This window comes from Sceloporus occidentalis, unplaced genomic scaffold, assembly GCF_023333645.1.
Source record: "Sceloporus occidentalis isolate IW3139 unplaced genomic scaffold, rSceOcc1.0.p SCAF_31, whole genome shotgun sequence".
In the NCBI taxonomy this organism is placed as follows: Eukaryota; Metazoa; Chordata; class Lepidosauria; order Squamata; family Phrynosomatidae; genus Sceloporus; species Sceloporus occidentalis.
The window spans coordinates 8,949,126-8,960,005 of NW_028317011.1; the positions used below are offsets into that span (position 1 = coordinate 8,949,126).

General features: G+C 40.4%; 1 protein-coding gene across 1 annotated transcript; it reads left to right on the top strand.

Annotated features, from left to right (window-relative positions):
- The first annotated feature begins 1,730 nt into the window (after positions 1-1,730).
- LOC149298804 (enoyl-CoA hydratase domain-containing protein 3, mitochondrial-like) lies at positions 1,731-4,701 on the top strand. The gene is made up of 5 exons (XM_089487098.1): positions 1,731-1,900; positions 2,655-2,776; positions 3,550-3,647; positions 3,766-3,966; positions 4,369-4,701. The coding sequence occupies exons 1-5, from the start codon at positions 1,731-1,733 to the stop codon at positions 4,699-4,701; spliced, it is 924 nt and encodes a 307-aa protein (XP_089343224.1).
- Positions 4,702-10,880: the final 6,179 nt, after the last annotated feature.

Consider the following 10,880-nt stretch of genomic DNA (forward strand, 5'->3'; position numbering starts at 1 on the left):
AGCTGTGGGGGATCTGGATCTTAGTCGTCTCATAGTCAAACCTATTTGACGTCTGATTATAAGACGACCCCGTTTTTAAGACGAGGGGTATTTTTCAGAGCATTTGCTCTGAAAAAACCTTGTCTTATAATCGAGCAAATACGGCATATATATATATATATATGGACCCTCTGAACATGAAACTTATTCGTGATTTATCCTTCCGAAAAAGTTTTCTCTGGAACGTTTACCGTATTTGCTCGATTATAAGACGACCCCCCAAAATCTGAATATTAATTTTTTTTTGTTTTTAATTTACTTTTATTGCCCCCCAGTTATGCACATCTGCCCCCAGGCTTGCCACTCTGCCCCAGCAATGCCTTATACCCCCTATATGTCACTGTGCCCCATGATATGCCTTTTAACCCTCTATATGCCACAGTACCCCATGATATGCCTTTTAACCCTCTATGTGCCACTCTGCCTCCAGAAATGCCTTATACCCCTATACGCCACTCTGGCATTCAGGGGGTTAAAATGCATATTATGGGGCAGAGTGGCATTTAGGGAAGTATAAGGCATTTCAGGAGGCAGAGTGGCGTATAGAGGGTTAAAAGGCATTTCTGGAGGCAGAGTGGCATTAAGGGGGTTAAAAGGCATTTCATAGAGCACTCTGCCTACAGAAATGCCTTATGCCCCCATTTAACACTCCCCCCCACCAAACTTACCGGTGCTTCAGACTCCTAGTCCGTAGTCGGGGCAGCGGGTAGACGTCTACGCGATTCGCGTAGGCAACTTCCGTCCATCGCGCAGACCTTTCCTGGCTGTCAGAGAGGAGAGTTCCCCGCACCGGCTGCAGCGGAAGTTGCCTACGCGAATCGTGTAGACGTCTACCCGCTGCCCTAACTACACACCAGGGAGTCAGAAGCAGCGGTAAGTCTAGGGGGGTGCTAAATGGGGGGCATAAGACAGAAAGGATCCAGGTCCCCTGTATCGCTGCAGGGGATCTGGATCTTAGTCTCATAGTCAGACCTCTATTTGAGGTCTGACTTTGAGATTACCTCGTTTTATAATCAAGCAATTACAGTAATAGGCGGACCAACCTTATCCCTTCAAACCAACACTGCCCTTCAGCATATTATATGTGCCTGCGATCCTGCAAGGGTGCTGGCTGACTGCAATTTATGCAGCGTATGTAATGCTGCACCATTTTTGCGCCTCTTTTAGCAATCCCGCAAGTTGATTAAAGAATTCTGAGTCAGTTTATGAGTGCATTACCTATTTTTCAGATTGATTATTTTAGAAATTTGTTACCATCTGCACTATTGTTTGTTGTCCTCTTTTCTCCCTAAACACAAGTGTCCCCCGTTGTGTATTTTACCATGATCCCCACTGCTTGCAAAACATCCCAAAACTGGGACTGTTGGGAATTATGCTAATGAGTTGGACTTGAAACAGATCTGTTACTTTCCCAATCCCTTCATTTTACAGTCCATTAATTGTGTGGACAAAATAAACGAAAAGTTTAAGTTAAAACAACCCCCCCACACACACAGATTTCTTTGGATACAGGTTAGCTTCCTTACCTGTAAAAAAAAATAAAAATCTATTGTTTTAATGACAGCTGTAAAAGTATCAGGTCCCTTTAAAAGTCATTTGAAAATAACCAGAGCTACAGAGTAGTCCACCTGGCTCTAGGGGTCAGCAGAGGCTTAGATCTGGCTCTGACTGATACAGCTCTTTGAAGGGAAATGGCAGCACGAATAGCGAGCACGGTGGTGAGACCATATAGATCATGGTCCTGCTGTAGTTGCGTGTGTTTGTTAGCAGCAGGGAAAGGGTCTTCCTGGAGGAAGTTCAGCAGCACAGTGCAGCAGAACTCCAAACCTCTCACTGTGTGTGTGCAGGAGGAGGGCATAAGGTAAGGAGAGGAGGGAGAGACAGAAAGGGCCATTAGACCTAATAGAGAGTGGGATCTCAGCATTCACCAATGTATAGAAAGCCAGCAGACTCTATATAGCTGCAAGGGCATTTATAGTTGGCCTCTAAGGCCATGTATGCGCAACAAAAACCATCATAAATAATTTATGTTAAATAATATTTCTTTTCTTGCTTAGCATAATTTGTGTTTTTAACAGTTACACTTTGAATCTGGGTACAAGGGAATACGGTAAATAATGTTAGCTATAATAAAGGGAACGTTTTTTTTTTTTAAGAATTCATATAAAAAAAGGGGGCATTACACGTGATCTCCATCAATGCTCAGCCATCGATAGAGATGATGGACAGTAGGTATATTACATATATGAACATGTCTTCAGACAAATACATCCCCTGCACAGAAAATAACTCCCCGGTGGAAGTGCCAGCTGCGGAGGTTGTCTAAGCGCAATGCGCAGACGTTCACCGGCCCCGCCCCCTGTGTATTACTGTGTATTAGGTAAAATACTGTTTTACCGTTCCACTCATGTGTTTTTTTATAATTGGGTGCAGCTTATATATGAGCCAATACATATATAATATATATATATAATAATAACACAGAATTTACACACTAAGAAGATAGAATACATACTAAACAAAAGAAGAAAAATGTTTTAAATCCAGAATATACAGTATATTTAATGAAACTGTATTATGGTCTAGAAATGCTCATAAATAGTATTTCCATACAGGAGGATAATACTAAATAATCCAGAAAAGAGGAATGCCCTATCGCTTGCCATGCTTCAGTCGCTCCAGAAGGACCTTTTGCAAAATGTTGATGACGTGGTTTTGAGGGTTATTGTGATTGCAGGTATTTTGAAATCCACATTTGAAACATAGAAAGTGACGGCAGATAAGAACCATTCGGCCAATCTAGTCATACCTGGGAACTTCTCGGCTCCTGCTACCTGGAGCCTTCCTTTGCGGGACGTGGCCAGGACTGCACACTGACGTCAGTGGGAAACACCAACATTTACAGGAAAAAATGGGCGGGGAGCGAGGCGTGTCAAGACCCTGCTCCCGTGACCCGGATGATTCGGGTCTTGACCCGGAGAACCGGAGGAGCAGCGCTCACACGGCAATCTCCAGGTCAAACCCAGAGAGTTCCCAGGTATGCATCTAGTCTACTCAGCCCCTGAATACTTTTTTTAGTCCCTGGCCTTATCTTATATGTTACATTATAAAAAGTCAAGTAGCCATTATTTCCCATATGATGGTCATCTCTGGATTAAAATTCTTCAGGGGCCCTTAAGCATGTGAACATGATCTTTCCCCCTTAGACACGTGGCTCCTCTCATTCCACACACTAACATAACTGAAATCTTCTGGTCTTGACTGACAGTTTGACAGAATGAAAATGTCTAACTTTAACCAATTCATTTTTATGTCACAGGTAACATGATTGCTCCTGTGGCCTGCACAGTGTGGCTATCGCTCTGTGTGTGGCTGTATCATCCATGATAGCACTAAGGGCCACAAGAGCACACACCTAATGGATATTATGTTACTGATAGTGTTAGCAACAAACCATAAGTATTATTTTGGCTCTTTTTCCATTGTTATACCTGCTTGTCTCCCACGCAGCTGAAGGACCTGTCTTTTCTTCTGGACACAATCTTAAAGAACTGACTGCAGAGTATGGAAGAGATTACCAAACTGAAGTATTTAACACCTGTTCCAAGGTAAACACCTAAATCCTGAATTTTAACAAGTAATTTGATTGCTGATATAGCAATAATGAAGTAGCTATATACAATCGGCTGCTTGACGGTCCAGTGTGTTTTGTGTTGTTTTTTGCAGCTCATGACTTCAATCCAAACTGTCCCTGTGCCAGTTATTGCTCAGGTTAATGGCCTTGCCACAGCCGCTGGGTGCCAGCTTGTAGCCAGCTGTGATATAGCCGTGGCTTCTGATAAATCCAGGTTTGCTACACCAGGTATCAATGTTGGACTCTTCTGCTCCACACCTGCCGTTGCCTTAGGAAGAGCTGTGCCAAGAAAGGTATCATAATTGTATAGATGGGAAACGATTAATGTTTTGCAAGTGCTAGTTATTTTGGTATGTATGTATTATAAGAAATCTGCTTTTTGCTTATACAATGAGAGCAGCAATCTTAATTTTATGTTCTTAGGATCTCGTTGATTATTCTCCATTAGTGTGGAAAAGAATAACTTTGGGACAGGAAATTAATCTGTTATGGTGACAGTTTCACATTTACCAAAAAGTAAATGTAGACAGTGAGCTAAACACCAACTGATATATGTTGTATAAATGTGTAGATTACTTTTTCCCCCCACATGCATTATTGATTATTATAGGTTTTAGAATTATTGGCCTATTCGTACATTATTATTAATAGTTTATTTACATGGTTGTATCTGCTATGTATTTCTTAATTTGCAGGTTGCGTTAGAAATGCTCTTCACCGGTGAGCCAATATCTGCCCATGATGCGTTGGTTCACGGCCTCATCAGCAAGGTAGTTCCAGAGGAGAACCTGGAAAATGAGACCATGAAAATTGCTCACAAAATCTGTCAGGCAAGCCGCTCTGTGGTCGCCCTGGGAAAAGCTACTTTTTATAGGCAAATGGCACAAGGCCTTGATGAAGCCTACAAACTAACATCACAAGCAATGGTGGAAAATCTGGCATTAAAGGACGGCCAAGAAGGAATAGAAGCTTTTTCTCAGAAGAGAAAACCTGTGTGGACTAATTGCCATGGAAAAAGCATACAATAATTGATTTTGGAACACAAATATGATTTTTTCCCCCAATAACAAAAGTTTTATTTAAATATGTACTTATTTACCGTATTTGCTCGATTATAAGACGACCCTGATTATAAGACGACCCCCCAAAATCTGAATATTAACTTAGGAAAAAAAGAAAAAGCCTGAATATAAGACGACCCTAAAGGAAAAAAGTTTTACCAGTAAATGTTAATTCATGTAAACTATTTTTTTAAATAAAAGCTATGATTGAGAAAAATATTTTTTTTGTTTTTATTTCCTTGTATTTTCCAACCTGTCCCCCAGTTACGCACATCTGCCCCCAGGCTTGCCACACCAATATGGCACTGTGGCCCATGATATGCCTTTTAACCCTCTATATGCCACTGTGCCCCATGGTATGCCTTTTGACCCCCTATGTGCCACTCTGCCTCCAGAAATGCCTTATACCCCTATATCCCATTCTGGCATTTAGGGGGTTAAAATGCATATTATGGGGCAGAGTGGCATATAGGGAGGTATAAGGCATTCCAGGAGGCAGAGTGGCATTAAGGGAGTTAAAAGGCATTGTATAGAGCACTCTGCCTCCAGAAATGCCTTATACCCCTATATGCCACTCTGGCATTTAGGGGGTTAAAAGGCATATTATGGGGCAGAGTGGCATATAGGGAGGTATAAGGCATTTCAGGAGGCAGAGTGCTCTATTAAATGCCCCCTTAACGCCACTCCAGAAATGCCCTATGCCCCCATTTAACACACACACACACCCTATACCCCCATTTAACTAACACACACACACACTCTCTCCCCCCCCTCTCACCCCTCTCACCCATCTCTTCCCTCTATCCCCTCTCAGCCCTCTCTTACCGGTGCTTCCAGCCGGGGCAGCAGGTTGACGTCGCCTTCCGCTGCAGCCGGAAGGAGGTGGAGTTGGCAGGGGGGGTTTGTATGCGTCCGTCGCGTATACTTTCCCCGGCTGTCAGAGATCAGAGTTCCCCGCACCGGTGCGGTTCCGGTGCGGGGAACTCTGATCTCTGACAGTCGGGGAAGGTCTACGCGACGGACGCAGACAACCCCCGCTGCTAGCCACACCTCCTTCCGGCTGCAGCGGACGTTGTCTACGCGAATCGCGTAGACGTCAACCCGCTGCCCCGGCAGTACAGCAGGAAGCACCGGTAAGTGTGTGTATGATGGGGGGGGGGGTGAGACAGGAGGATCCAGGTCCCCTGCAGCGGTGGGGGGATCTGGATCTTAGTCTCCTAATCAGACCTCTATTTGAGGTCTGATTAGAAGACGACCCCGATTAGAAGACGAGGGGTATTTTTCAGAGCATTTGCTCTGAAAAAAACCTCGTCTTATAATCGAGCAAATACGGTAATTTACAAATGTTTCAATTCTGCAGAACACAATTGTGTTTATTCAATGAACAGTGAATAGAAGTCAAATGAAGACTTTTGCCTCCCTCCATTTACATGCGGGACAAGTTAAACCTTTATCCCAAAAGAACCTTTCTGCGGTGGCTCTTTTTACCAGCATGTCAGCTAGCTGATCACATAATAGATCAGCTGGCAGTGTGATAGCACTTTAAATCCACCACCCAGTGTCTGTTATCATGGTAGTGAGCATCCAGATCCCTCAGTGGGACCATCACTCCCTAAATTACTTTTTTTATGCTTACAGAAGTCATTAATCAGTGTACAACTGTCTGCAGCATTCTGCAGTAAATGTGGGGTTTCAGTTTTAATGGAAGTCTTGCACGTACTGTTAAACACATTAAACTTCTACTTGCAGCAGAGAAGATGACTGCCAGTGATTACCAGAGCCAATCCAGTAATACCCTACAAAAATCCTTTCTCTGTGATTGCTACATGTATGGTAGGTAGCTGGTACTGGAAGGGTTAAGATAAGACAACTTAAGTATAAACTGTAGATTTGTCTTAAAAAATATTTCTTACCAATACATCTGCTAAAGGTAGGTATAGGGCAGAGATCGAAACAAACTCACGTTACCAAACACCCACTTTGTGAATTGAGACTAGCTCTGATATTGCAAACCTGAGATTATCGTTTCTCATTAAAAAAAACTTTCAATGACAACATCTTAAAGTGCCCTCTTGCTGTTCCATATCTTTTCAAGGTCTTAAAGTCGTTCTCCTTTTAAATAAAATGCCATATCATGACTAGATGCATGGTTGAGGGGGATTCCTTGGAGTATTGGTTTAATGGATGATACAGAGAGAAAAATGAGAATAACCACTTCGAAGCGAAAGATACAAAATTATGTTGATGTTTGAATAATGAAATTTGTACTCCATGCAACAGCAGTAACTTGCTGTGAGCACAGAGTGACTGCTTTTTTAATAAGGGTTTTTATGAAGGTCCCTTAGCAGCTAATGCTGTTAAAATGGTAATGACCACAGATGCATGTTGCAGGAAGAAACAAGCTTAGATACAATGCAATAAAAATAGCATTGTAAAATTCATAAGAATAATATTACTAACTTTATGCTCTGCATAATGCATAGTTAAAGGGACACTATAGTCATCATATGCACTATTATGCACATTAATCGGAAATAGACCAATGATTACATACAGACGTGGCCCTAATCTTAAAAACATGCTTGTACGTAGTCATTTTATGACTGATAAAAAAGAGAAAGGAACGTGGCTGAAATCCCAACTGGTTGGTTCACATTCATGCGGGAACTGTAGTTTTTTTTGCAATATCTACCTAATGTAAAAATCCCGGAATCCCGTGGATGGCAGGAATTATGAAGTTAGACAATTCATAAATTGTAAAATTAAGGGAATTGTATATGCTGCTAAATGTAGCTGTGATAAATTGTACATAGGGAAAACCATCCAGGAGTTCCGTAGATGTATATCCCAACATTTGGGCACGATTAGGAGGAAAGAAGAAACATCTTTGGCCCGTCATGTTAATTTTTTCCATGGTGGAGATCTAGAGTCTCCGAGGTTTTGGGGTATCTCTCAACTTAAACTTGGTCCACGAACAGGGAATCTGGATCGATTACTATTAAAAGAGGAAGCCAAGTGGATCTATAGACTCAAAAGTCTGAGTCCTCTAGGTTTAAATGAAGGTTTCTCCTTCTCAGCCTATTTGTAGATTCTAAATAATAGGACTCTCTGATTTGTAATATTGATTATTTGATGATGATTTACTTATTTTATAGGGAGGTATGACTATATTATGGAGACTTACATTGTGATAGGGATATTTGGGAAGGAAATTATTCAATTGTGTGCGGCGAATATGCCAAAATGATGCAAACTTGCACTGGTGTTTTTGGATATGGTGCCTTAATGGATTTTGGCTCCCTTGGTGGGATTTGAACCCCGGACCCTGGTGAACAGGGTGTAATGTGAATAATAAGAATTACAATGGGTAGGAGATCTAGTAATAGGAGTGGTTCTGAGCGGAAAGGAACATCAATGATTGGTGAGAATAACTGTCAGTCAATTTTTTTGACTGCTTACCCTTAGGAATTGGAGAGAACCACTGCCCATCATGTATATGGAATTCTATTGGACTATGTGGGTGAGGTCATGCTTAGTTACCTTTAAAGCAATTGCCTGGGTCTGGCAACACATCTAATACATCGGTAACCGTTGGATATGATTGTTCCCTCCCCGAATCCGTGATGTCATTAACAAAGGAGATATAAGGCCAAACAGTATCCACTTTGGAAGCCATTAGCCCAGACCTCTGAGGAGCGAAACATGTCAGGGGGGCTATTCGTCTGAGTTTTTAATAAGCCTGTGTCACTGGTCATAATTCAATTATTTCTGTTGTTAGGACTGCAGCCATCAACAGTATATATGATCTGATAATATTAGTGTTACACAACTGTGGGCATATGCCCTTATGTTACAGTGACGTATACCTTTCATGGTAGGACTGGTGACACTGGTGTTTTTAAAAATCTTTTTTTGGTTATACCTTTTAACAAACATATTAATAAAAGTTATGTTTTAGGGTGGGGTTATAATAAGGGTATTTTTGATCCAGGGAACGGGATTGGTGACTACCATCTTTTACCCCCAAACAATTTACCAGAACATCTTTGCCACAGCATTATATAGTGAGCCAGACGGAGATGGCGGTACTGCATGGCTCTCATCACTATACTAAGCCATCTATTGAGGTTGGTACAGCATAACTCCCATCACTATATACTGAGCCAAACGATGGTGGTACAGCATAACTCCCATCTCCCATCATTATTTCACTGCTTCTCACTCTTACACACTCATGCTTTCTCACTAATGCTTGCTCATACTCTTACGCTCTTGCACTCTTTCTCTCACTGTCTCCCTAGCTAATATTTCATTCCACCTACAGACCCACGACTTGGTAAAAAATCCTTTCAAACATTATTTCTTTTGTCAACTTGAGCCTCTAACTTTTTAGCTAGTAGCCTCCTTGTTATAGCAATATATATTAAGCCACAATTAAATAATTTATAGTTTGTGAGTCAAATTAGAAATAAAATAACACGCTTTTAACTGTACCATGGACAGACTGGTTTGAGTGGCAGGCAGGAATTTGCCCTCTAGGATTCTATCATGCTAATGAGTTTTGTCACAATGTGATCCAATTTGTCCACCATAGACTACAGTGCAGAAAAATATTTACAGCTGCTTCATAACCTCTTGGGAAACCAAAGTGTCACTCAATGTTCTAATTCATTAGCATTATCAGGGAACATCATGAAACTGCATAATGATTGACAGCTTAGTTCCCAAAATGTTATTCAGCAGCCACAGTCTTTAAAGCAATGGTCTCTGCTCTGGACAGGTCACATTATATGACAGATGATTAAAAATAACAGTATCCCACAGGGCAATTTCTGGCATGCTATAGATACCAGTCTAAATAAAACTGCACTTTTATATATAATTTCATAAAACTAGAGTTCTTAAATTTAAACATACTAATCCCACACAATCTAATATTCCATTTGTAAATTTCTGTCTTAATTTTTCTCCCTCCCCCCCACCTCTTATCTTCATCCTTATTTCCTGCTTTATCCCCATCTTATAATAAAGTGTCCAGTTCTTCGTTTATTTTAAACATTTTCATGCTTTGGCTAGGATTTATTGTTTAGCACTCTTTCACATTTACAACAATGGCCTATTTCCCCTTTGTGACTGGCTCGTCATTTTAAATATTTATAACTTATTGTGAAGAAACAATGAAAAGAATAGAAGGTTTTTAAATGCCACAAGTATGAGTTTAAGTATAAAGGTTTAAGACACTACTTATAAACAAGTCTACTTGAAACTACTTAAACGGATTGTAAACTCACATTAACAGAGCCATCTTCTTAACACGTGTAAATGTCATTGCCAATTTGTACATTACCTATTTTAACCCCTTAAGGGCCAGGCTGTTTTTAATATTTTTCCCCTTTGTGACCAAGGCTGTTTTAGCACTTTTGCGTTGCTCATGTTTAGTTGGAATTTTCTCCTCTCCTATTTAGTGTATCCACACAAGTTAGATATATATATATATAATTTATTTATTTTTATTTATTTTTTGTTTTTTTTATTATTTTTTTTAGGATAAGGGCTTTCTTCAGATACCATTTTTATATCAAATCTAATTTCCTAAAAAAAAAAATACAAAATAAAATATGATGAAAAAAGTACCACTTTTATTTTAAAAAAAAATGTACTCATCTAAAAGAGCTAATTAAAAAATGCTAAATAGATTCTACTATTTGTTCTGAGTTTAGAAATACCCAATGTTTTCTGCTTTTCTCTGGAAGTTATTGGGCAATAAGTACAAGTAGCGTTTTGCTATTTCAAAACCAATTTTTTCCAAATCTGGTCATTCTGCCCCATGTGCTATTTCGGACATCTTTGAAGCCGGCCAATGCAATTTACCCCCGTCACACCATATATTTTTGAAAACTAGACACAGCAAGGCATTTCAAATGCCGGTACGTTAACCCTTTCCATGCACTAATTATTCTACTACCTTTTGTCAAACTACTTTTTTATGTTTTTTTTTATCACACACTTTGTAATTTAGGTATGAATTTACAGCTCCTGGTATATGTCACTGCCAAACAACACTCCATTATGTGTCCAGCAACATCTCCCGAGTACAGTGATATTCCGCATGCATGGGTTTGTCGGGTTGTTTGGGAGGTAACATT

What these genes read in the sequence shown, in the direction of transcription:
- LOC149298804 (XM_089487098.1), top strand. Translation starts at nt 1,731, where the DNA reads ATGGCAGCACGAATAGCGAGCACGGTGGTGAGACCATATAGATCATGG. An exon ending in TATTTAACACCTGTTCCAAG is followed by an intron (nt 3,648 to 3,765) that starts GTAAACACCTAA and finishes TGTTTTTTGCAG; the next exon opens with CTCATGACTTCAATCCAAAC. An exon ending in GAAGAGCTGTGCCAAGAAAG is followed by an intron (nt 3,967 to 4,368) that starts GTATCATAATTG and finishes CTTAATTTGCAG; the next exon opens with GTTGCGTTAGAAATGCTCTT.